Source organism: Trichosurus vulpecula, chromosome 8 (genome assembly GCF_011100635.1).
Source record: "Trichosurus vulpecula isolate mTriVul1 chromosome 8, mTriVul1.pri, whole genome shotgun sequence".
NCBI lineage: Eukaryota > Metazoa > Chordata > Mammalia > Diprotodontia > Phalangeridae > Trichosurus > Trichosurus vulpecula.
This window is the reverse complement of record NC_050580.1, coordinates 89,546,148-89,572,652: the sequence shown is the minus strand read 5'-3', so window position 1 is coordinate 89,572,652 and position 26,505 is coordinate 89,546,148. Positions and strand designations below refer to the sequence as shown.

The following is a 26,505-nucleotide window of genomic DNA, read 5'->3' as shown; positions in this document are numbered from 1 at the left end:
CACCTAGTTGCCCCATAAGATTAAGGAGTCTGGAAATGGCTTCTTGCAGAAGGTGACTTTAGCTGAGACTTGAAGGAAGCCAAGGAATCCAAGAGGCAGAGATGAAAAGGAAGAGCATTCCAAGCATGATGGACAGCCAGTGAAAATGCCTGGTGTATGGAGATGCACCCTGTGTGAGAAGCAGCAGGCAGGCCAGTGTGACTGGATTACAGAGAAGAAAGGGAGAAGACTGGAAAGGTAGCAGGGGGCCATGTTGTAAAGGACTTTAGAAGCCTAGCAAGTTTTTATATTTGATTTTAGAGGTAATAGGGAGCTATTGAAGTTTTTTGAGTAGGGTTGTGACATGTCTCTGCTTAAGGAAGATCAGTTTGATAGCTGAATAGATGATGGACTGGAGTGTGGGGAGACTTGAGGCAGGAAGACCAACCAAAAGGCTATGCAATAGTCTAGGTATGAAATTATCAGGGCCTGAGCTGGGGTGGTGGCAGTGTCAGAGGAGAAGGGATGTTCAGGAAGTATTATCTGTAGTATGTGATAATGATTGGATGTGGGGAGTGAGAGGAAAGAGTCATAGGACTTTTTTTCCTTTTGGGTTTTTTTTTTAAAGGGATATGATGTGTGCATTCTATCTTCACTTAGCTCTTAGAGATCAAGGCAGTTTTTGTTTATAATTTCTTGAAATACAGTGTCTAGGCTTCAAAAAAAATTATGATTTTCGGGAAGTCCAGTGATTTACAAATTCTCCCTCCTTGCCCTGTTTTCCAAGTCAGTTGTTACTGATATACAGCTTTTGGATGGGGTGGTTGGTTCTGTTTCATCTTATCCTGGGTCCCTTGGGTTCCCGCATTGACCTCTTCCTCCTGAGATTAGTCCCCCATGGATCTTTGGGGTTCAGAGTTCTGGATCTCTGTGGTGTCTCAGGAAAGAGAATTAGGGGCCTTGGAACCTCCTGTTCTGAGTGCTGCTGCAGCAGTGCTATTGTGGCTACTGCCACTCCCCAGAGCTCCTGAGGTCCTCACCTGGGGCTGTCTGACTGCCCTGGGATCTGCAGAGTTGGGGGCTCAGCCCTTGCTGCTTCCAGACACAGAGCCCTGTGATTAGTCCACAGGTCTCACGAGTTGGTGCTCTCACTGGGAGGCTGCGCTTGTTTGCTTGCCCTGGTATTCCCCTTTCCTCTTGCCCAATGGTTTCTGGCCGATACTCTGTACAATCTGGGGATAGACGTCACTATAAATACTTATAGGGTTTTTTTTTAATCATTATTTGGTCTGGTACAAATTTCAGGTTTTAGCTGGAGTATATATGTTGGAACTGAGCAGTCGGCTTTGGTTCGTGAAGACTTCTCGGTCAAAAATTGAGACTACTGACTGTTTATTATTTTTACTACCTGGGTTTAAAAAAATTGAGATGGGCCCAAAATTTATTATTAATTTTACTGTATTTATTATGGTTTTATATTTATTCAAGGTTCATATGTTTAGCAAATATTTAATGATCTACTGTTTTCAAGGCTGACATATAAATAGCTATTTGTGACTTTTAATTAAAATAGGTTAGGGAAATAGTAAATACAGATTTTATATACTTAATATTTGTAACTTAATTTTTTCAGTTGGTTAAGAGGTAGACAGGTAAAATATTTGGATAGGCATTGAATCAAAGAACTTTAGAGCTGAAAAAGAGTGTAGAGATTATTTATTTTGTGTTTTTGAGGTCTTCTTTGCAAGGCCTTGTTAGTTTATTTTTTATTTTTCTTTTTTCTTTAAGACCTTTTAAAAAAATTCTGAACCGAAACACCAAATAAAATCAACATTTTGATGTACATAGAATAGAAAAAAAGAGGATTCTACTAATTCTCTTTTATGTGCAGCTTGTTTTTCTTTTAAGGTATAGAATAAATTCAGTGTAACATTCAGAGCTGTTCTAGTTGAATGTGGTTTCTTTTTGGCCTTTTCTTCTGTCCTTTGCATTTAAAGTGTTTCAGTGACCCTCTTGGTTAGTTTATTTGAAAACTGATCATCTGATTTTTAAATGCTGGAAAAATACAGAGTTCATTTTTAAATATTCTTAGAGAGTGGTTGGGACTTAGAATAAGTTATAAAAGGTGAGCTGTAACTCTACATATCAGGAGCACATCCAGTAGTCTCACCTATGTGGACCCTAGTTGATAAATAGGAAGTAAGTCAAGAAACGTCTCTGAGTAGTCAAAATAAATTTTCAAGTAAAACCTAAAGTTCATTCACTTTACTCAAATGAAAGACTCATTTAGGCTATATTTTTCCTTGCTTTTATACATAATTCTAAAAAACTTGGTTATCTGATCTAGTCTTGTAGCATTTTTGAAGCAATAAATAAAATCTTTCTGTAAAGGCAGTGGATTTACTTTTTCCAATTACATGTAGAGACAGTTTTTTTTTTTCCAGGGCACTTGGGGTTAAGTCACTTGCCCAAGGTCACACAGCTAGTGTGTGTCAAGTGTCTGAGGCCGGATTTGAACTCAGGTCCTCCTGATTCCAGGGCTGGCGCTCTACTTACTGCACCACCTAGCTTCCCTGTAAAGACAATTTTTAACATTGATTTAAAAAAAAAAATTTGAGTTCCAAATTTTTCCTCTCTTCCTCACCTCTCCCTCCCTAAGACAGTAAGCAGTTTTATATAGCTTATATATGTGCAATCATGTAAAACATATTTCCATATTAGTCATGTTATGAAAGAAGAAACAGACCAAAAGGAAAAAAATAAAGTGAAAAATAGTATACTTTGAGCTACGTTCAGATTCCATCAGTTCTTTCTCTGGAGGTGGATGACATTTTTTATCATGAGTCCTCTGGAATTGTACTGGATTGTTATATATGTATATATATCTGTACATATATATGTATGCGTATGTATATATGTGTATATCTAAGAATAGCTAAGTCATTCACAATTGATCATTGTACAGTGTTGCTGTTACTGTGTACAATGTTCTCCTGGTCCTGCTCACTCCTCTTTGTATCAGGTTGAGTAAGGTTTTCTAGGTTTTTCTGAAATTAGCTTGCTCATCATTTCTTATAACACAGTAATATTCCATTACAATTATATACCACAACTTGTTCATCTTCCAGTTGATGGGCATCCCCTCAATTTTCAATTCTTTGCTACCAAAAAAAAGAGCTACTATAAATATTTTTGTACATGTGGGTCCTTGCCCATTTTTTATGGTCTCTTTGGGATACAGACCTATTAGTGGTTTTGCTGGTTCAAAGGGAATTCACAGTTTGATTGTCCTTTGGACACAGTTCCAAATTACTCTCCAGAATGGTTGGATCAGTTCACAGGTCCACCAACAGTGCATTAGTCTCAGTTTTGCCACATCCCCTCCAGGCAGTGGTTCTAATGAGAGTAAGAAATGGCAGCATGATTGTGGAGAAGCTTTGTTTGTCTAATTTAGACTTTTTTCAATGGAATACTTGTTTTTTTTGTAGAAAGAATATGCTAATTTGATAATACACTTTTACTATACTAAAACATTAAAAGTGAATCATTCCTCCAAAAGTGCACTGGTAACGGAGTCTTGTCAATTCCAATTCCATAACATCTTCTGCATCTCTTTCTTTTTCTCCATTCACACTCCACAAATCTCCCCTCTGTTCCCATCTAATTCATCCTTCACACTGCTGCCTCAGCTGGGGTAGTTTTATTTGTCATGTGAGTGTTGGGAAGGGGGTAGATGAGAGAGCTGTTGCAGAGGAAGAGTTGATAAAACATGGTAAGATGGAGATGGTGCATGACAAGGAAGAGTTGATGATGCTTGTAGGTTTTGAACCTGGTTGACTGGAATAATGGTAATACCTTGGACAGAAATAGGGAAAGTTAGGAAGGAGGGAATTTAGTTTTAGACATGTTGAGTTTGAGCTGCGTATGGGATGGCCAGTTGGAGATATGGGTATAACACTCAAGAGGAAGCTGAGTGCTGGGTATGAAGATTTGGGAGCCAGCTACATAAAGTTGGTTGAATTAAGAGGAATTGATGATCACTAAGAGAGAAAGTGTAGAGCAAAAGAGGAAAGGGCCCAGGTCAGAGCCCTGAGGTATACTCATGTATAGGGAGTATGACAGGGAAGATGAACAACTGCAGAATGAGGGGACTTGACTAGATGGCCTCTGATAACTGCTTTAGCTCAGTATCTATCTAAGTTCTTGTGGTTCTGGAGTGAAGACTGAAAAAGTTCAGGCTGCTAAGTAGCAAGAGAACCATGACAAAGCAATGTTAGGAAAACCAGAGAAGGGACAGAGAAAAGGCCTCAGAGTTTGCAATGAAAAGATCATTAGTGTGACCCTAGAAAGAGCAGTTTCAGTTGAATGGTGTGGTGGAATCCAGGGATAGGATACAAGGGCTTGAGAAATAAGTGGGAGATGAGAAAGTGGAAGGAATGAGTATAGATGGCTCTTTCTGAGAATTTGACTGTGAAAGAGAGATGGAGGTTGATAACTTGACAGGATGATAGGGCCAAGTGAAGATTTTGTTTGAGAGAGAGCTGCTTATATTGATAAGTAGCATGCCAAGGAGCCAGTGGATAAGAAAATATTGACTGTATAAAAAGAGACATGGTGATGGAAGTGGAGTTCCATGGAGGAGACTGGCTAAAAGGCACAGCTGGGGCTGGGGTAGTATTAACAAGAAGATAGAACACCCCTTTGTCTGAAAATAGAACAAAGAAGAATTGGAATATAGTGCTCAGTGGATTTAAGTGTGGACTTGAGGAGGATGGGGAGCTTGGGATAGATGTTCTGATTTTTTTCAGTGAAGTATAACATGAGGTCTTCTGTTAAGAGGGAGGAGGAAGAGGCAGTTGTAGCTGGTTTGAAGAGAATAGTTGCTCTGGGGAGTTCAAGAGAATCAAGAAGTGAAGGAAAAAAAGATCATTTTGCAGCACTGAGAACCTGGTTGAGATAAGACAGTATAAATTTGTACTGTCCCTTCTCAACTAGGTACTTCTCTACTGTCAAAAAACGTGTCTCCAGACATATATGCCTCCCCCAGCCTCAAAAAATCTTTGCTGGTTCAGTCTGTCCCCACTAGTTGTCTTCTCATATTTCTCTTCTCTTTGTGGCTAAACTTCTTAAGAAGGTTGTCTATAATCAGTTCCTCCACTTCTCCCTCTCTTCATTATTCTCTGTACTCTGGGGCTTTGTAGCTCTTCATCTAACTGAAACTGTTTTTTCCAAAGTACCTCTTAATTGTCAAATCTAATGGCTTTTTCTCAAATCTTATTCTTCTTGACCTCACTGGAGCCTTTGATCACCCTCTTTTCTTTAGGCTTCTGTGACACCACCCCATCCTGATTCTCCTGCTGTAGGTTGGACTGCTCCTTCTCACTCTTGTCTGATGGGTCTTCATCCAGGTCATGCTTCCTAACAATGGATGTCCCCCAAGGCTCTGTCCTGGGCTCTGTCCTTTCCTCCTCCTCTTCTCTGTTCAAACTCTATACACTGTGTCACTTAGCTGCTTACATACATACAACACAGACATCCTAAATTCAACATGTCCAAAACTGGACTTATGTTCCCCTGCTCTTCTCCTCTCCTCTTCCTATCTTTCCTGTTACTGTCCAGGGTACCACCATCCTCCTGGTCACCCCAGGTATTATCCTTGACTCTTTGCTTTTTGTCTCATCCATTCTCTTGTCATCTCCTGTCAATTTTACTTTTGTAACATATCTCCTTAACTTGGCCACTTCCTACCTTCATGGCTTTCTTCCACCATACTCCTCTTCATGTACTCTGTGATCCAGTGACACTGGCGTCTTTGCTGTTCCTTGTGCAGGGCACTGCATTTCCTAACTCTCTGTATTGTCTCTGGCTGTCACCTATGCCTGGAATTCTTTCTCTCCTCATCTCTGCCTTCATCTCTCATCTCCAGGCTTTCCTAGCTTCTTTCAAGTCCCAGCAAAAAGCCCATTTTCTATGAGAAGACTTTGCCAGACCTCTTCAATCTTAGTTCCTTCCCTCTGAGATTACCCCCAGTTTATCCTGTATGTGTGTATGTGTGCGTCTTTGTGTATGTTGTCTATCTGTCTATATATCCATCTTGTTTGTTCATAGTTGTTTGAATGATGTTTCTCCCATTACATACTGTATTCTCTGGGAGCAAGAACTGTCTTTTGCCTCTCTTTGTATCTTCCCAGTGCTTAACATTGTGTCTGGAACATAGTAAGTGCTTAATAAATGCCCATTGACTTGACTTGGCCCAGTCAGTGTGGTTGTGGACTTCCTCCAGTGGTGTTATGCTATGAAGCTTTTGTAGTGGTCTTACTATTGCTATACTATTAGCTTATGCTAGTGGGTTAGAAATCATATGTAATTTAATTTTACAATAAATGTTTGACAGTTAACATTTTAGAATAGAAACTTTTCCCAGTGGATGTTATCCCACAAAGCTACTTGTCTCCTTTAGATCGGTATCTGTATGCCTAATGTCCAACAGTGTCTTGGGTGCTTTGGAGCATGCCCTTGGAATGTTAGACTCTATAGCAGTCCATTTGGAAAGAGCAAAGAGAAATAGTGTTGGGACAAGTACCGCTCACAGGTTAGAGTTTTTTTAATTGTTTTAATATTTGCCTAGCATGAACATTTCCTCCGTGCCCTCAGAACTAGTCAGTCATCTGTTACAGTTCCTCACAACTTTGCAGTCTTCCTATAGGATTGCCACAGGCTTCATCTTGTAAAATATTTACGTTAAAGCATCCATAATTTGCAAGGCACATTCTAGAATGTAGAGAAGAATTTTTTTTTAACCTTACAGAGCTTGCATTTTAATAGAATGACTCTTGAGGGCCATTCAAAGCATTTCATGATGTCAAATATGGTTTTTACTCTATTGGAAGTTGTGCCTTTTATAGAAAGACCTACCATTTTGTCTCTCACTTTGATCCATAAAATACTTTATAATTCATTTCAAAAGAGACTATTTTTCTCATTTTCCAATTGGCAACCATACCTTTTGCTGATGGTTTCATGTTAGAAACTATTTCTACTCAACTAACATTTTATTGGAAGTCAAATAAATTAGATAGACGCAGGCTAATTGGATTAGGATTAAAAATATTGCTTCCCTGATTATCTTGTGAACTCTGTTAAAGATGTTTCTAAATCTCAGCTGATTTATGGGAAATTTATTGACCAGATTTTTGGTTTAGTCCTGATTTCGAATAGAAGGTCAAATGCCACTTTGTTTTTATATATTCACTTACAGTTTTCAAATACTTTAAAAAAAATTGAACTTATGATTTGATAGAAAGCTTCCTCTGCTCATGCAGATTGGTACCTGTTCAGTGATGCCTTCTTAGTGAGTTACCTGGGGCACTGAAAGCTTAAGTGTTTTCACTTAGTGTCCTTTCCACTCTAGCATACTGCTTCTTTGTTATATAAATAGCACTCAAGCATGATAATATTTAGGATGTTACATGTATTATAGCATCATGGGATTCAGGGCAGAAAATGGACTTGAGAAACCATCTAGTCCAACACTCATTATAGAAGAAGGCATTTAGCACAAGACTTGCTCAAGGTCATAAAAGTATTTAGTGGCAGAGACAAGCCTCTTGTATCCCAGTCAGTCCATATGTTATGATTGTCCAAACTATTCTTCAGTGTATAGATAGTACTAGGGAGTTGTCATGGGGCACTAAGACTTTTCCAGGGTCACATAGTCAGTAAACATTTAAGTGCCTATTATATGCCAGATATTGAGTATATGTCAAAAAGAGGGACTTGAACTTGAATCTTTGTGACCCCAAAGCCCACTTCCTATCTCAGCTGCCACATTTCCTCTCTCATATGTCTAGAGGTATGTCTGTATGTCTATAATGTTTAATATTAAAACATACTACACGTATGACTTCTCTAAGTATATGTTGGTTATCTAAACCAGGAGTAGGGAACCTGCGACCTCCAGGCCGCATGTGACCCTCTGGGTCCTCAAGTGTGGCCTTTGACTGAATCCAAACAGAACAAATCCTCTTAATAAAATTATTTGTTTTGTAAAACTTGAACTCAGTCAAATGGCCTCACCAGAAAGCCACATATGGCCTCGAGGCTGCAGGTTCCCCACCCCTGTTCTAAACTATTAATAGTTTGCCACTGTGGGAAAAATTAATTTTTCTTCCCTTCTCACGGGTGGATAGATTTGAATAATTAAATCGGTCACAGAAAATGTAATCCACAGAATTGGTGATATGGTCCATATCTCAGATGTTTTAGAGTTCAGAAGTCTTCATGTACATTGAACATTAGTCTGCTAAATAGTTTCTCAACATGTTTCTGAGTCCATTGAGGAAAAACTTATTTAATCATATTTCTGGCCTTTTGTAGGAGGCTAATTTCTGTTTTTTTTTTTTTTTTAATTTTTCAGTGTAATGTTCAAGCTCAGAGATGCCTTATGTGGATCGTCAGAATCGAATTTGTGGTTTTCTAGACATTGAAGAAAATGAGAATAGTGGGAAATTTCTGCGGAGGTACTTCATCCTGGATACCAGAGAAGATAGTCTGGTCTGGTACATGGATAATCCACAGGTTGGTAGTTCAAAGGAGGGTCTTTTAGAGCAATGTACAGATAAACATTAAAACTCTCAGACTAATGCCATATATGTCCATTAATTCTCTCCACTGCCACATAACCATCCAGTGATGCATCATTGTGACATGACTGTGACCCTGGATTCTGGAAGGCTGTGCTCAGGGGACCAAGACTCTGGTGGCTCATCCCAAACTGTAGACACTTTTGTTTTGAGTCTTGGGACAGACTGTATATTTGTCATCTAAGGCCTGGCTTGGTGAAGTTCAGAGTCTCTTCACTAGTATGGCTGATGAGTTATGAAATTTTTGACTATAGAAATTCACAGAAGATCCAGCTATAAAGTCATTAAAAGGGTTGTGATATGTGACAGTGCAGGGGGCACTTTCTCTGCTGAAATTATAGATCTCTGAAGTATTGAATGTCTTGCTAGATAGCATAATAAATAATAGCTAAGTTTTATATGGCACCTTAAGGTTTGCAAAGAACTTTTACATATATTATTTCATTTGATTCTCACAAAAACTTTGTGAGGTAGGTGCTATTACTATTATCTTTATGTTATAGATGGGGAAGTTGAGGTTTATAGTTTGAGTCTTATGGCTAGTGAGTATCTGGGGTGGGATTCAAACTTGAGTCTTCCTGATCCTGTATCAAGTGCTCTGTCCACTGTGCTCTACTGAGTTTCTTGCTTTCATTTGTCTTTGCATTAATATTTTGTTTCAGAATTAGGGGATGATTAAATGCAAGGATGACTGTTTAAGATTTTTTGTCTTTTAGATGGTACTGTTTTTCAAACGTGGTCTAAAATTTATGGTGACCTTATAAAACTGTTGAGATCTGTTCACAAATCAACCACATATATTGTAATACTTATGTGCTTGTCCTTTCACATTCTCATATGAGATTTGTATCTTTACTGTAATAAGTTCATTAATATTAAAATATTTTTATTGACGCTTTTTACTTTTATCATATTAATTTCTTATCATATTCCCCTTATCTTCCCTTAGCCAGTAAATAGTTCCTTTTGACAGAGACTTAAAAAGAAAGCGGGGGGGGGGGGGCAGAGTTTAGAAACAACAACCAACATATGTCCAAGAATGTATGTTTATTCCACACCTGTTACCCCTACTTCTGCAGTGAAGAAAGAAGGAAGGCACATTTTTTTCCAACTCTTCAGGTCCAAACTTGGTTGTTATAATTACAGAGCACATAGCATCATTTAAAGGCTAAATTTTACTAACATTCAAAACATTCAGGTAAATTTTGTAATATTAACCTGTAAGTTAAACACTTGGAATCATAGAATTTTAGAGTTGGAAGAGATACTACTCACTTTAGAGATGAGGAAACTCAGGCTCAGGAGACTTGTCCAGTGTCCCCCTTCCAGGTCATGGTAGGTAGGCTGATAGAGTGGCACAGCCCAGGTCTTTCGAGGCTCTTTTTAAAAAGTGCTGTTTCTTCTACTATTTCTACATCAACTATTTACTTCTACTATTGTTCCTTCAGAAAAGATGTCACTAAATAAATACAATTAGGGAGATGCTTTCAGAGATCCCTAAAGATTATGTGATCTACAAACCCAGTATAGTAATCTTGTACATATCTTCTCTGACAGTCATTGAGCCTTTGGTTGAACCCTTCCAGCGACAGGAAGGTTAGCTACCTCAAGAGGCAGCGTGCTCCAATTTGTGGATGACTTTAATTGTTAGAAACCTACCCCTCTGTAGTTTCCTGCTGTCATATGTTGTTCTGTCCCAAGGCACTAAGAGTAGGGATAGTCCTTTTTAGTGTGTGGCCTTTAAACCATTGGAAGACGAAGTCTTTTAAAGTTTTCCAGACTAAATATCCCCAATTACTTCAGCTTCTTACAGCATGATCTCCAGACCTTCCTGCCTCTTGCTGCTATGCTTTTGTTCTCAATGCCCCTCTTAACATTTGGTGTCTATAACGTAGACACGTAATCTGCCATATGGTTTTGGATTGATATAGAAGTACAGTCAACTATTAGTTTCCTTCTTCTGAACTCTATTTCTAGAAAGTCCGGATAGCCTAAGATTTGCAGGCAGCCATATCAGCCTTTTGGCTCTTATTGCAGTTAGCTACCCTTAAGTCAAATTCCCCTAATCATGTTTGTGCTCTTGACTTTTTGAATCCAAATACATAACTTAAATTTATCCCTGTTAAATTTTATTTTGTTTCAGTCTGTAGATCTACTCTTTCAAAAGCTGAATCTTCTGTCATTCAGCAGTTCAGTTCACAGTTCAATAAATGTTTTTAAAGTGCTTACCATGTGTGAGGTCCTGCTAGGTATTGGGGATATAAAAAGAAACACAACAGTCACTGCTTTCAAGAAGCTTACTTTCTACAGCATTTTGTCATTTGAAGGTTTAGTAAATATGCATTCTATATCTTCATCCAGGTCATTAATAAAAATGTTGAAAAGGACAGATCTAAGCATAACGTCCCTATGAATATAGGGATTTTCCTTTTGCATTGAAATTGATATAAGTGACATTCTTTGGGTGTGGCTTTTCTATTGGCTAAGAGCTATACTTTTGTCTAAGCAACATAAATGCTTCTTGTCCATAAGTATATTATGAAAAACTTCTTTAGGTGCCTTGCTGAAAGCAGTTATATGCTGTTAATGGTGTTTCTTTAATGTATTGGTATAAATTAATTTAGTTTGGCATAACTTTTTCTTAAATCCATACTGTCTCCTAGTGATCATTGCTTTCATTTATTTAATAATCCATTCCAGGATTTTGCTAAGATTTATGACTTTATCAGTGTTTAGCAACAATTGGAAAGACTTATAGTTTTAGCTGAATGTGAAAATGAAAGGATTCGAAAAATATAATTATGATAAAATGTAGTAGAAACTTGCTATATGATGCATGGCTTGTTTTGGTATACCAGTTCATTCTTTTCTTTCTCTGTTGTCAATTTTAAAGGGAAATCTTTGCATTTGAACTTTATAGTGACTATAATGGTCATAAAAACTGGTTTTTTTCCCCCATATCTTTTAGCTCCTAGCAAGCTTACATTTTCTCCACACAGTTTGACTCTTTAATCTGTGATCCTTCCTGGCATTCTGTGGTTTTCATTTTTTCTCACACACAAAAGCTTAGGGCACTATTCAATATGTTAGAATAATAGCCTCTGAGAGATTTAAAAGCTAACATTTTGGTATTGAAAAGTAACCAATATTTGGAAAGATCATTTTGCTTGTAGTTTGAGCTCAGATTTTTAAATATTTTAGTAAGTATTCCAAGAGTGAAAGGCAGAGGGTGGGTGGGAGGAACAAGATAAAAATCTTTGACCTTGAGACATAATAAATCATACATTTAAAGAGAATAAAATAAAAAGGATCATTTAGTTTATATTTGGAAGATGTTTATAGTCTTCATTTTAAAAGTTGCTCATTTAAATGTTACTGTAAATAGGAATGAAAGCTAAGATTAAAAATAGGCAAGGTAAATAAAAATAAGTATTCTCACAGATGAATAAATACACGTTTGAGAAGTAATAATAGCTGACATTTTGTAAACAATACATTTTACAAAGCCCTTTACAGGTTTTCTATTTGATCCTTAAATATTCGTATTTCTACTTTACAAATGGGAAAAGTGAAACTTTGAGAGAATGCAATGTAATTGTTCGAAGAACACTGAATTCAGAGTCAGAACCTGTGCTCATATCCTGGCTCTGCTACTTACTGCATTTGTTAGACTCCCTGAGACTCATTTTTCCTTAGCTGCAAAGTGTGTGTGTGTGTGTGTGTGTGTGTGTGTGTGTGTGTGTGTGAGTGTGTGTGTGTGAGAGAGAGAGTGTGTGTGTGAGTGTGTGTGTGTGTGTGTTTAGGGAGGGGGTGGATTAGATTACTTGGAGGTTCTTTTCTAGTTGTAACACTCACAATCCTAAGGTAAATGACACAGCTAAGGTATATAATGCTATAGGATTCCATTCAGTTAACAGCTGTTTCTGTTGTGCCAGGCGTCTTAGATGTCTAAGATTGTACCAATCCGGAATTTCCATGAGACCAAAGACTCTTGAGATGTTGATCCCACTTTTGTGCTCCTCAGCTCTGGATAATTCACATCACCCATTTTGTGTACTTACAGGCTGACAAAAAGCCACAAAGTTGTGGCAATAGCCACAAAGCCATGACAGATTTATGTATGTTGACTACAAATTCATGTTTTCTAACCTCTGTTCATTGGCCATCTAGTCCAACCTATACTTGAAAAAGAATCCCCTATTTCCAGTCTACCTGAGAAACTGTTCTTTAACCGTTACTTGAAAATCTCCAAAGAAAAGGATCGTATTACCTCCCAAGGAAACTTCTAGCTCTCATTTTTAGGCAATTTTTCCTTACATCAAACTGAAATTTTTCTCATTTAAAATTTCATCCTTTTAGTTATTTTCTGTGAAGCCAGACAGAACAAGTTAAATTCTTGTACATGACAGCCCTTTAAATACTTGAACAGCCTTAACCAAACCTCTTACGGCATGGGCTCAGAGTTCTTCACTGTGTTGGTTGCCCTCCTCTGTATGCTCTCCAGCTTATCACTATTCTTCCTAAAATATGACACTTAGAACTGAACACAAGACTCCACCTGTAGTCTGACCAGGGCAGAGTATATAGTAGGCTTAACACTTCCTGTGTTTCTCAGTATAACTTAAGATGGCTTTAACTTTCTTGGTTAATCTGTCATATTTATGGATCTCATAGAGCTTGTGATCCATTACAGCTTCCAGATCTTGTTCATACTGCTGTATAGTCCAATAAGGTTACTCTGGCATATGGACCTATGGATTGAGCCTCTCAGCTTTTACCTGTTGACAGTTATATTTTCCCCAATATAGCTTAAAAAACAAAGACAAAGACAACTTGTCTTCATTGTCCATAGCGTCCCTTCACCAACCTCAGATACTATTTAATCATTCATTCATTTCCCAAATCTGCTTTTCTCTCCTGAATTCTTTGCTTTTGGCAGTATGGCCTCCACCCTTAAGCTCTTGAGCCTCTTCCCTGAGGCCTTGCTCTCTTCAGCAGTGCTTCCTTGATTCATTCTGGAAGTGTCATTTGTGTTCATGTGGATCATCTGAACTTGCAGGATATCCATTGATATCAGTGATACCCGTTTTGACAATGCTTGAAAGGTTTTCTGCTTGGTCTTGGACACTTGCTCCAGGAAGACAGCAGACCTCTGTCATTGCTGTTAGGTCAGCAGATCAGCTGCCTTGGAACTCTTCCCTGAATGTCTCCTCCCCTGATCCTTACTAGATAATCTCTTGCTTGACAGCACCTGTGTATCTACCTCATCATTCTTCAGACCAGGGCCTCTTAAACTTTCTCCACTCAGGACCCCTTCAGTCCTTCTTAAACTGTGGGTTGTGACTCCATAGGGGGTCCTCTAAGTTAGAGAACTCAGAACTCTTCACTGGATCCTCCTACTCTGTGGAATAAAGGCTGGAGTACCTATGTTAGCTTTTAAATTCCTCCACAATTCAGCAACAACTCACCTTTTCAGACTGGTTGTCCTCTACTTTGTGCCTGACATACCGAGAAACTGTCATTATTAAAACATCCCACGAGAAGTTATTCTGTACATTCTTCCTGTCTTTCTAGGTCTGGTTCAAATGTCTCCTCATTAGTGAACCTCTAGTTCAGATGTCACTCTCATTACCACCATCCAGCAGTGATCCCTTTTTTGTGACATATATAGCACTTTATACCATTTTTTAGCCCTTAATGTATTCTGCTTTGTATTAAAATATGTCTTATCTCCATTACTAGAGAATAAGTGCTGTGACATCATGTTTTAATTCATATTTAATAATGCCAGATTGATATTTATAAAATTTAATTCTAGTCATGTAATTTCCTTTGCTCAAAAATGTTTATTCGTTCTCCATTGTCAGTTAAAATGTTGTTTGCTTCTTTTTCTACCTTAAGCATAATAGGCTTTTAGTAAACATTTGCTGAATGAATAGAAATTAATGCAGTCTAGTAGGGCCTGTGATCCTTAATGTCAAGCTCATTAAGTTCTCAAGTTAGAAAACTGATTGAATCAGGGGTGGTACACTTGAGAAGTATGTAGATTATTGTAAGGAAGAACTAAAGGTCCCTTTTATTTTAAGAGTAGCTATTTCTTATATATAAATATAGATATTTATGTATCTGTGTCTATCTATAAAATGAAATGAAAGCAGTAATTAGACATTTGAGCCAAATTTAATCAGAAACTCACTGTTCAAGAAGCCATATAGAAAGTATGAAAAAGTTGTGTAAATACTCTTTATCAAGATGAAATTGATGGTCATGTAGAAATTTAAGGTTTGAAATTTGAGAATATTAAGAGAAAAAGAATAGAAAAAGGTTAAGTATGAAGGGATCAGTCAGTTGTAGCCTTTCTTTCTTCACTCCCTTGCTTTGGACAAGCCAGAGTTCTCTGTGCTTAAGCTAGACCTGGACTAGTGATTATTTTTCAAATTAAAGACCTTTAAATTTTCCACCTTCAAGGAAGCCATCATTCATGTTTATTCATGTGCTTGGAATGCCTTTCTCTACTCAGATGCACTATTCTTCACGAATCCTTTCCTTATTCTCATCCTTCTTCCTCACGAACGTGGTTTCTCTTAGTTCCATAGGCCTTTTTAAGCTCTCTTGTGGCATTTTACATTGACTTGTATGGTTATTTTGATATTTTTCTTGTCTCCCTGGTTAGATCTGCAAGTCTGTTGAGTTGTTTACATATTGTTGAATTCTCCATAACACATAGTACATAGAGATTTTTTTTTAAGTTCAGTTGAAGTGAATTTAATCACAGAGCTCTGTATCTTGTCTCTATAGCATGAATCGTAGTTTATTGGCTAAAAATTGGTGTCACTGGTCAGTTTTTTAAAGTAATACCATTCAAAGTATTAAAGTATGCCATTCAAACAAAAACCAAAATAGATTTTCAAACCTTAACATATGTTTGTTCTAACAAAAGAATATTAGCAGACAATTGCCATTTTGGTCAGCAACTTTTTGACTTGTAGGTTTATAACTTTTTGTGCCAATGCATTTAGTACCAGCATATTGCATTATTTATAACTATATGACTTGGTGATTAATTAGTGCTGCAGAAGAAATATTTCAACTTTTGGGTTATTTAAGAAATGACTTACTTAAAATATAAAAAATATTCAATAATAATGTCTTGTAGAGCACTTTCTATTATAATTGTGTAAGGTTCCTCTTATAATAGAGTGATGATCTTTAGAGCTTAATAAGAAAACATTTGAAGTGCTGTCTGTTGTATCTAGAAAATGCCCCATCTTAACTTCCTTATTAATTTTAAGAGTATAAATATGGAACAATAGCATCCAAAATTGAATATCTGTAATATTTTATATTGATCATAATCCTTTTTGTCCCCTAGAACCTTCCTTCTGGATCCCCACCTGTTGGAGCTATTAAACTCACCTACATTTCAAAGGTATTTATTTTCATACATATTTTATCTGGGCCAATAAGTAGAAACAACCACTTTATTTTTATTTTAATAATATTGACAATAATAGTAAGGCTCTAAGGCTTACTAAGAGATTCAGATCATACTGAAAGCAAAGCCTGATTGTGCTTGGGAAGTTACTAATATTGATATAATTAGAGATTTATGGGGCAAAATGAAATTATTTTAGGGTGGTTGGGACACATATAAAAATTTTATTTTTGTGAATCTCATGCAGAAACATCAAGGAGAAAGAACTAAGTTATTTCCTATTGTCAGGCTTTATAGTAAAGGCCTCTTTGAGTCATAAGTTTTGTTTATGGTCATCAGTTTTAAAATTATTCCTATAATTAGGTGGCTGTGACCTTTTGAAATTATGTTGTTTATATATTTTACTTTGGCAAAAACATAGACCCTTTTTATATTGTAAAAGATAGTTCTGTCCTACTTCACTACTACAATTTTCTTTCTGTTTGTTCATTTTCATTTATTACATTACCATTTTAATTTTTTAAAACTAGATTTATTATTGCCAAGGTGAATGCAGTCCTATTTATTTCCACTATGTTTTAGGAACTGTGTTTGAGAATTCAATGGACCCTAGTTTTACACATTTTTAAATGAGAGGTTTTGTTTATGGATTTATATATATCTGTGTGTACATGTATATATGTACATATATATATATATGTGTGTGTGTGTGTGTGTGTGTGTGTATGTATGTTTTTAGTAGAGAGTTACTTCAAGAATTGAACATTAGGGAGAAAGATAGAAAGCAAGGAAAGAGGAGAAAACAAGCTAGCAGCTTAACACAGAGCAAAAGAGGTATATGTTAGCTATGGTCCTTTGAAATTCACCAGGCCATTTTTTTATTTTTACATTTTTTTATTATCAACTTAAATATCAGCAGACTTGAACATTTGAATGTACAAAGAATAACAGAAAGAGGATTGAATATGAAACTGAACTTTTAATTGTTTTTAAGTCTATTCAATTTAACATAGTTACAGAATTATCCTGTTTGTCTCTGTCCCCTTCTAAACTTCCTTTTAGTCTCTTTTGTGTTTTTGGAAATGTTTGATTGATGTTCTGTTTTTTTCCATCACTCTCCACTCATCCCTTGTTCATAAATCCACCCCTCAACCAATAAAAGCCCTTCCTTGTAACAAACAAGGATAGTGAAGCAAAACAAGTGTACATATACTGGCTGTGTCTGGCAGTATGGGTCCCATTCTGTACCTTTAGCCCGTCCTATCTCTACCAAAAGATCAGTCTCCTGTGGTCATTACTGATCATTACATGAATTAGTGTTCTTACTTCTTTCAAAGTTGTTTTACTCATCTTTATTATAGTATTTGTAGAAATCATGTTCACAAATCTGTTCACCTCACATTGCATCAGTTTATACAAATATTCTAAGGTTTTTCCGAAACAACAGCTTTCATCATTTTCTTTGATGCAAAAATATTTCATTACATTTATGCACCAGTATTTTTTTTAGCTGTTCTACAATTCATGTGCACCTACTTTGTTTCCTACCATACTTGCTGTTTATCATCCTGTATCTCCTGTTTCTCAGCTAAACTTGAAAGAGTCACCTACACTAGGCGTCTCCTCTAGATTTCTGAACTATCTGAAGTCTGACTTCTAATTCAACTGGAACTCCTCTCTTCACAGCCACCAGTGGTTTCTTAATTGCCAATCTGTTGGGACCTCTTCACAGCATTTGTCCTTCTTGATCACCTTCATCTCTTGTCTGAGTTTTCCTGACCCTGCTCTCTCTTGGTTTTCCCTTTACCTGTCCTCCATCTCCTTTGCTAGAGTTTCTTCCTCTGTGCCATGCCTATAACCCAGGGCTCTGTAATCTCTCATTTGATAATCTCACGAGCTTTCATCGGTACAGTGATCTCTATACAGATCACTCCCAGATCTATGTATCCAGCTCTTGTCTTTCTCCTGAGCTCTAATACTTTCTTTTCATCATCATCATAACTTTCATTTCAGCATTTCAAACTGGATGTACTCTAGACAAACATAGCATGTCCACAACACAACTCATTATGTCTTTGAATACAATCCTTTTCTGGATCGTAGTTGAGGGTCACACTGTCTTTTCCAGTCACACAGGTTGCCAGTCTTGGTGTCATCCTTGCCTCCTCTATCTTATTCCACACATCCAATCAATTGAATATATTTTATGCCTTTTGTAGTTATTTTTAATGGAATTTCTCTCTCATTGTTTTCCCATCAGCTTTTATTAGTAATAAGCAAAAATACTGACAGTTTTTATGGATTTCTTATACGTTCTGACAAAACTACTAGTTTATCTTGATTAGTTTTTTCTTGGGTTTTCTAAGTAAAATATGATAATTGTCTGCAGATAGGGATAATTTTACTTCTACATCGATGCCTATTCGCTCAATTTCTTTTTCTTATTTTTATACCTAACATTTCTTGTCTGTGTCAACTGAAACATCTTGTTTTATCCCTTGGTTGTATTGGTAAAGCTGCTAGTGTTTCCCCAGTTAATTACAAGTGATGCTAGTGAGTGTTTTAAAATAAATGCTTTTGGTCATAATAAGGAAAAATTCTTTTATTTCTGTACTTCACACTGTTTTTAACATAAATGACTACTGCATTTTGTTAGACTTTGTTCATCTTTTTGTGTGTACTTAACATGATTATTGATGCTAATTATTTTCCTAATATTGATCTATCCTTGCATCCCTGATGTAAATCTAACTAGGTTATGATTAATTTTTCATTTTCTTGTAGTAATCTCTACAAATATTCATATGAATACTTGATTTCACCAATTTGGAAAGCTGTCTCCAAACAGACAGATTTCAATCTTCTGTGCCTGAATTCTGTGTAAATCTCGTCCTCCCATAAGTTTACTGCTGGGGAGTGGTTGGTGAGGGTCCACCTAATGTGCTGGTGACTTTCCTTGCTTTCTCTTGACATCTCGAGTGTGCTAGTGTACTTCACTGCCCATAACTCCTTGCACCACTTGAACAAATTTTCTTCATAAAATATAGTTTCTTGATGACATCTTTTACTTCTATACTCCTTTGAAGTTTGTCATTGGTTATATGTAGCATCTTGCTCCTTTTCATGATGTGCCTTTTCATTGATACTAATTTTTAATTCTTTGGAGACTGTAGCCTTTGTTCCTTTGCTATATAGCAATATTTGTACAATGTTGGGGTTATAAAGATGGAACTTGGATTTTGTGGGAAGCTGTGGGGTCATTTTAAGGAGCTTTACAATTTCCTGAAGACAGTCATTTTTCCTTTTCTTGTTCAGCTCTGGGCCAAATGCATTATACAGCTTTGTTTATTAGGAGGCAGCATAGTCAATGGGAATAGTACTAGTTCTGGACTCAGAGCATCTGGGTTCACCTTCTGCCTCTGTGTGACTTGGGGCAAGCCACCTAACCTTTCTGGAAGGGCTTAGTTTCTTTATCTGTAAAATGGTCTCTTGAGATACCTTCCAACTCCAGATCCATGAACCTATGAAAAATTTGTGTTGTCGGTCCCTGACTGATGGGCAGGCTATATAAGTTGTCCATTCAAATACGTGTCAAAACAGTCTTCATCCATTTGGTCTTTGTTGTGTGGATAGTTAGGTCTCTTACTATCCAGAGGATGACTAGAGATCTCTTCCAGGAGACTTTACTGTGTTTTGGAGCTTGGTCTGCCAACAGATGGACCATCCACAGAAACAAATCTGTTTTCAACTTGAACTCTACAATGGATCTTCTTTTTCAGTGGTGACTACCTTAGGCAAGCATATATGTCTTTGTTTTATGCTTGATCTGATATTTATGAACAGGTAATCGTTAAATAGGGTTATTTCTGTTATAGCTTTGAAGGGATTTTAAATGATTTTGATGTTTGGATGGGAGTCACCTTGTCTTAATCTTACAAAGCAGCATTTTGTTTTTAGTGAATCGAATTCTTTTTCATAATCAGTAAACAGTAACCAGAGTGAAATTTTATATTTGCTACATTTTTAATTCATTTGTGAAATGGTAAAGATGGTTCCTTGTTGGATATTGTTTACAAAAGTCGGCTTTCCTCCCTAATACTTTCATGTGGTAGGTTGGTAGTTATTGATACTCTTCCTTGTGGTCACCTTTTCTTGTTGTCAGTTTCAACATTTTTTCCATTCTTTTGGCACCTTCCTCTTCTTCAGTTACATTGTAAATCACTACCTCAATAAATGCTCACAGTTGTGTCACCTCCTGCACAAATACAAATCTGCTGTATATATTCTTGGGCCTTTCTGGCAGCTTTTCCCATCTTTGTTCTCTTTAGTGACATGCTTCTTTCCCTGTAAGTACCACCTTTGGGACTGTGACGTTGGAGGCCAAATATGGTAGTTTCACAGTCCTTGAAAACAGTTTGTTACAATAATCTTTACAAGTCTTGCCCGTTTTTTTGCTACTTGTTATCTTTTCATTTTCATCTTTAATTCCCTTTGGGAAGACTTTGCTTTGTTAGATGTCATGCCAAGCTTTCTTTAAACTGGTTTTCTCCTCTACTGTTTCTCTTGGCTTTATAGTTTTTACTCCAGTAGTATTTAAATGTTTTATTAATAATATTACTTTTATCTCTGCTTTACTCGTAATTGGTTTGGCTATCAGAGCTATACTTGTCTTATTAAAGGAGTTTGCTATATCTTATTTCTCCATTTTTTGACAGCAATTTATGTATCAGAAGGTTTAATTAGTCTGATAGGATAGGATGTTTGATAGGATTCCCTTATTAATTTATGTAATGTGTGAGTTTTTTTTTAAGTTCATATCTGGCTTGTTCACTTTCTTTTTTTTGAGATTGGGCTATTTGCCATCTGTTTTCCCTGTTGTTGATTTTGATATTTCATGTAATATTCATTTTTATACTCTTAGATTTTGCTGGCATGTATTTAGGAGGTGTAGTTTCTATTCATGTCTTTTGTTTCCTCGTTATTCATTGTAAACTTCTTGCCTTTTTTATTTTGCCACTTTGTTTTAATTTTTCTCTTTAAAAAAATTTCATGTTAACTAACGGTTTATTAATTTTTAAACTTTTAAATGGAAGACCTTTATTTGGTATATCTTTCCACTAGTCTTTTTTGCCAGTTTTATCTTTCCTCTGATTTTCAAAATTTCATCTTCAAAACTTTCATTCTTCTTTTGGGATTGTTAATTTGTTGAGGAGGGTGTTGGTCTAGGGGTGTGGAGGAAAAGTGGCAATGACAACAGGGCAGATGGCTAGGTGACTTGTAGTGCTGGCTTATTCTGGAGGTCTTTGAAATTTTCAGTTCAGTTTTACTTTATGTACTTGGATGCAGTGCCATTCTGGGCATATATATTTAATATTGAGAGTCTTTCATTAATTGATAATATTTTCCTATTTCAATCTTGATAGTACTTGTTTTTTGTTGTTATTTAGTCATTTCAGTCGTGACCTCGTTTGGGGTTTTCTTGGCAAAGACAGTGGAGTGGTTTGCCATTTCCTTCTCCAGCTCATTTTGGAGATGAGGAAACTGAGGCAAACAGGGTTAAGTGACTTGTCCAGGGTCTCAGAGCTAGTAAGTGTCTGTGGCCAGATTTGAACTCACATGTTCATGACTGCACACTTGGCGCTCTATCCATTGTGCCATGTAGCTTCCTTGTGTGAAATCATGATTGCCTTTGATGCTTTTTGCATTTGACTAAAGAATAGCAAATTTTATTCAGTCTCCTTGTTTTACTTCCTTGTGTCTGAGTGTTGCCTACAGAATATTGTTGGGTTCTCCTTTTCTAATCCATCCTGATACTTTATTCTCTATTATGGACAAATTGCGTCCATTAACATTTGAAATTATAATTGTTTAATTTTTACTTTTTTCCATCAAATTCTAGAATGTTACTTTAAAAAAATAAATCTATACTATGTTCTGATTGTTTTACTTATAACAATCTGATCATAGTATCTTTCCTTTTCTCACATCATAATCTTTTATGTTACCTACCCCAAGCCCAGATTACTTCATTCCACTTTTGTTGTTTTTTTTTCCTCCCCCCTCCTCCCTTTTCTTGCTTAGACAAGAATGTAATTCAGGAGGTTACTCAACTTTCTCAGCCCTCTGATCACTTAACCTGTTTCAATGACCCTTCTCTTTGGTACTCCACATTCTAAGAAATATTCCATTCTTCCTTCTTCCCTTTTCTAGGTTATTCTAGTATCTGACCCCCTTTCATGGCCTTTGTCCATTATATTTTCCCCTTGTTCTCTCAGTGACCTTCCTGGAAGGTGAGACTTCTTAAAGATAATATTTTTGTATTTTCCTTTGTTCAGATAAGGCGAATGTGTGATATGAACCTCCTTATCATCCCTTTCCTACTTGTTTGAATGATTTTAGTTTATGTAGAATATAGAATGGTACAGTTGAAGTAACGTTATATTTAGGGTTAGCTGAACTGGATGGCATCTAAGCTTATCTGTACACCTTGAAGCCAGCCACTCTAGTATCTGAAACCAAGAGCCAGCATTAACTGCAATAAGGATAAACTTCAGGCCTTTCCAGTAAAATTAGGAGTAAAGCAATGATGTTCATGGTGCTGGAAATACTAGTTATAGTAATAAGACAAGAAAGAGAAATTGAGGGAATAAACATAGACAAAGAGGAAACAAAATTTTTTATCAATTTTTTAAAAGAACTCTAGAAACCATAATTTCAGCAAAGTTGTAGGATACAAAATAAACACACAGAATTTATCAGTCTTTCTGTATATTATGAACAAAATTCAGCAGGAAAAAATAGAAGGAAATTACATTTATAGTCACTATGGAAGGTATAAAATACTCGAGAGTCTGCCTACCAAGACACACATAAAAACTATATGAATACATCTGTAAAACACTTTATGTAAGGCTACACCATTATAATAAAAAAGACCATACTCCCTAAAATAGTCTTCTTATTCAGTGCTCTACCAGACTATAAAAGAATTACTTTATAGAATTAGAAAAATAATAACAAAATTGATTTGGAAGAAGGTAAGGTCAAGAATCTCAAGAGGAATGATGGGGGGGAAAAAGCAGGAAGAATTGGAGTCTGGCATTATCAAACTTAATTTTACAAGGAAGCAGTAATCATTAAATGATTTGGTACTGATTAAGAAACAAAGATCTTGAACATTGGAACAGATTAGATATACTATACATATAGAGAAGCAGGGGAGCACAAATAGCCTGGTGTTGTTAGACCGAAAGACCCCACCTACAAAGTAAGAACTCATTATTTGACAGAAACTGGGAAAACTTGAAAGTAGTCTGGCAGAAACTTAATTGTAGACCAATATAGTACACTGAATACCAAGATAGATTCTACATAGGTACATGACTTACACATAAATGGTGACATCATAAATTAGAGAAGCAAGGAAGAAATTACCTCTCAGAACTCTGGATACGGTAAGAGTTCATCACCAAACAAAGATAGAGAAGATCACAGAAGATAGAATGAACAAATTGGATTATATGAAATAAATAAGTATTTGCATAGAAAAATCAGTGCAACTAAAATTAGAAGAGAAGCAGGGGGAAAAATCTTTGCAACAGATTTCCCTGATGAAAGTTTCACTTCCAAGATATATAGAGAACTTACTCAAATTTATAAGAATAAGAGGCACATCCCAACTGACAAATAGGCAAATAATATGAACAGCAGTTTTCAGAGGAAGAAAATTCAGTTAATAATAGCCATTTGAAAAAAAAATGATCCAAATCACTCATAATTAGAGAAATGCCAATTAAAACCTCTGAAGTTCCATGTTATACTGATCATATTGGCAAACTTGACAAAAAAGGAAAATAACAAGTGCTGGAGGGTCTTTGGCAAAGCATGTACATTAATGCAGTATTGGTGGAGCTGCGATCTGCTCTGCAGTTTGGAACTATACCCCAAAAGTAACTAAACTGTGCAAAACCTTTTACTCCAACAGTGCCACTAGTAGGTCTATTCCCCAAGGAGTTCAAAGAAAGAGAAAAATGCACCCATGTGTATAGATATGTTTATAGCAACTCTTTAATGGTGGCAAAGAACTAGAAACTAAGGGAGTTCCTGTCAGTTGAGGAGTGGCTGAACAAGTTCCAGTATGAATGTGATGAAATATTATTGTGCTGTAAGAAGTGATGAAGGGGATGGTTTCAGAGAAACCTGGGAAGACTTGTATGAACTAATGCAAATTGAAGTGATTAGAACCAAGAGAATAATTTATACAATAACAACATTGTAGGGACAAATAACTTTGAAAGGTGTAACTCTGATTACACTCTGATTAATGCAGTGACCGGCCACAATTCTAGAGGAATGCTATCCCCCCTCCTTGCAGAGAGGTGCAGATTGAGACATATTTTTAGGCATTATCAGTGTGGGAGTTTATTTTGCTTGATTGTGTGTATTTGTTACAAGGTCTTTGAATTCACTTTTATTATTTCTGCTGATTCTATACTCTATTCATATATACCATGATTTATTTAGCCATTCCCGAGTTAATGGGCATCTACTTTAGTTTTTTTTTCCTACCACAAAAGTAGTGTTTTAAGATTTAGAATTTGTCTTCCAGTATGGTGAAGTGATAAGTTACCAGCATTATTCTGAAACAGGCTTCGAGAGAGCAAATGACTTAATCAGTGGTTTCACATCTAGTAAGTGTCAAAGTCAAACGTACATATCTTCTGACTCCATAGTCAGCATTTTAACCATTCATATTTTCTCATGGTAACTTTACCTTAAGGTAAACCTCAGTTTCTTTAAAATTTTTCCCCAAATGTCATTTCTTTTTTGCAAATCTTCAGCAATTCAGTTCATTTTAGCCATTTATTGAGTACTTACTGTTTGCTTGGTACGGGGGACATAAAGACAAAAACAAAACCTTTCTTGCCTTCAGTGAGCTTATACTTTACTGACTGATAAAGCCTATTTACAAATGAGTAAACATAGCCTAGCACGAGGAGGGAGAGATAGCATTAAATGCTTGGCAAGGTTTGGACGTGCTTGGCAATACGTGGCCCTGTTGGCTGAGCCATAAAGGCAGTTGAAGATTCTAAAGAGTAGTTTGAAGGTGGAAGATTCATAGTTGCTTTGGTTTCTTATGAAGGGTCATAAGTATAGGTTTCAAGAAGTGATTGATAGACTCATTTTCAAGCTTTCCTCCAAATATGAAATATATATGCTTAACATAAGGTTTGCTTTATTCCTCCCATCCAGACTTCCCTTGAGAAACAAACAAGTCTGTCTTAACAAAACATTGATGTCATTTAAAAAAAATCTCTTAGAAATGTAACGTAGCACCTAACACAGGACTTCACACATAAGTAATAAATTCCTTACTAAACATTGCATTAATTGTGTTTAAATTACATTGTTATTTTTTGCTGCCCTCAAAGTTGAACTTTAGATTGATCTATGGTGCTGTTGTCAAGATTGAATGATTTAAATCACTTTGTAAACCTTTAAGTGCTATAAAAGTAAGAGTTGTATAGGGAAATAATGTGTGTGTGAGTTTATAGTGCTTAAGGTTTAATATAGCTAATACAAAAAGATATGGTGTGACGTTTCTATTTTTCTTGTTAGGTTAGCGATGCAACTAAGCTCAGGCCAAAGGCAGAATTCTGTTTTGGTAAGTAAGTACCATATTTTTACATCTCATTTGAGGCAAGGCTCGCATAATCACATTAATTATTAATTTGGGGAATCGTTCCTTATACTGTTTTGTTTTCTCTGTGTATTCTTTCTCCCTCTTGGCCGAGTTGCTGTCGCTGTTTTCCGTATTTGTTTATCACTCCTTCTTCCCCCTTTTTACCGCTCCCTCCTGGCTTCCCTGGTTTTCTTGCCTTTCCTGATTCATCTGAATGCAATTGCTGTTTCTCTACCCTAGCTAGATCATGTGTGTACATAGTTGTGTTTACACATTGTCTCCCCTGTAGACCTGGAGCTCCTCGAGGGCAGGGACCATTTTTGCCTTTCTTTGTATCTCTAGTGCTTAGCTCAATGCCTGGCGTGTAGTAGGTTTGGTAAATACTCGTTGATCCACTGACTGACCGTCTTACAGTCTGCACAGTGTGGACACGAAAGTTGGTGGAAGCTTTTATGGATTTATAAAACTGGAAATTTAAGAAGCAGCAAAAGCAGGTGGCAGCATTATTTCTATTTGACTTCACTCCTCATTTCTGTTCTAGTGTAACTTGCTGGCAAATAGATGGTTTCTGTTGGATAAGATCGAATGATTTTACTCAGTTCTCTTAGGTTGTTGTATTTAAGATCTGATAGTTGGATTTTGGTTATGAGTTTACTTTTTTGAACTTCAGAACAAATTAGGCTAACTATAGCAATTGACTTTTGTTATAATCCTGAAGTTACAAGCACTGTTCATTATGAGGGTTTAAACTGGTAGAAAAAAAGGGT

The 26,505-nt window shown here is 36.4% G+C and overlaps 1 protein-coding gene across 4 annotated transcripts in view; it reads left to right on the top strand.

Annotated features, from left to right (window-relative positions):
* Positions 1 to 26,505, top strand: part of PLEKHA1 (pleckstrin homology domain containing A1) — a 75,162-nt gene that overhangs the window by 14,087 nt on the left and 34,570 nt on the right. For 3 of the 4 annotated variants that reach the window (XM_036735216.1, XM_036735217.1, XM_036735215.1), the window contains exons 2-4: positions 8,396 to 8,556; positions 15,994 to 16,050; positions 25,675 to 25,720. In XM_036735216.1, coding sequence (XP_036591111.1) covers positions 8,416 to 8,556; positions 15,994 to 16,050; positions 25,675 to 25,720 — 244 coding nt within the window. In that variant the 5' untranslated portion in view covers positions 8,396 to 8,415. Of the gene's footprint in view, positions 1 to 8,395; positions 8,557 to 15,993; positions 16,051 to 25,674; positions 25,721 to 26,505 lie in introns of those variants that run through there. The other variant, XM_036735218.1, reaches the window with a different exon arrangement.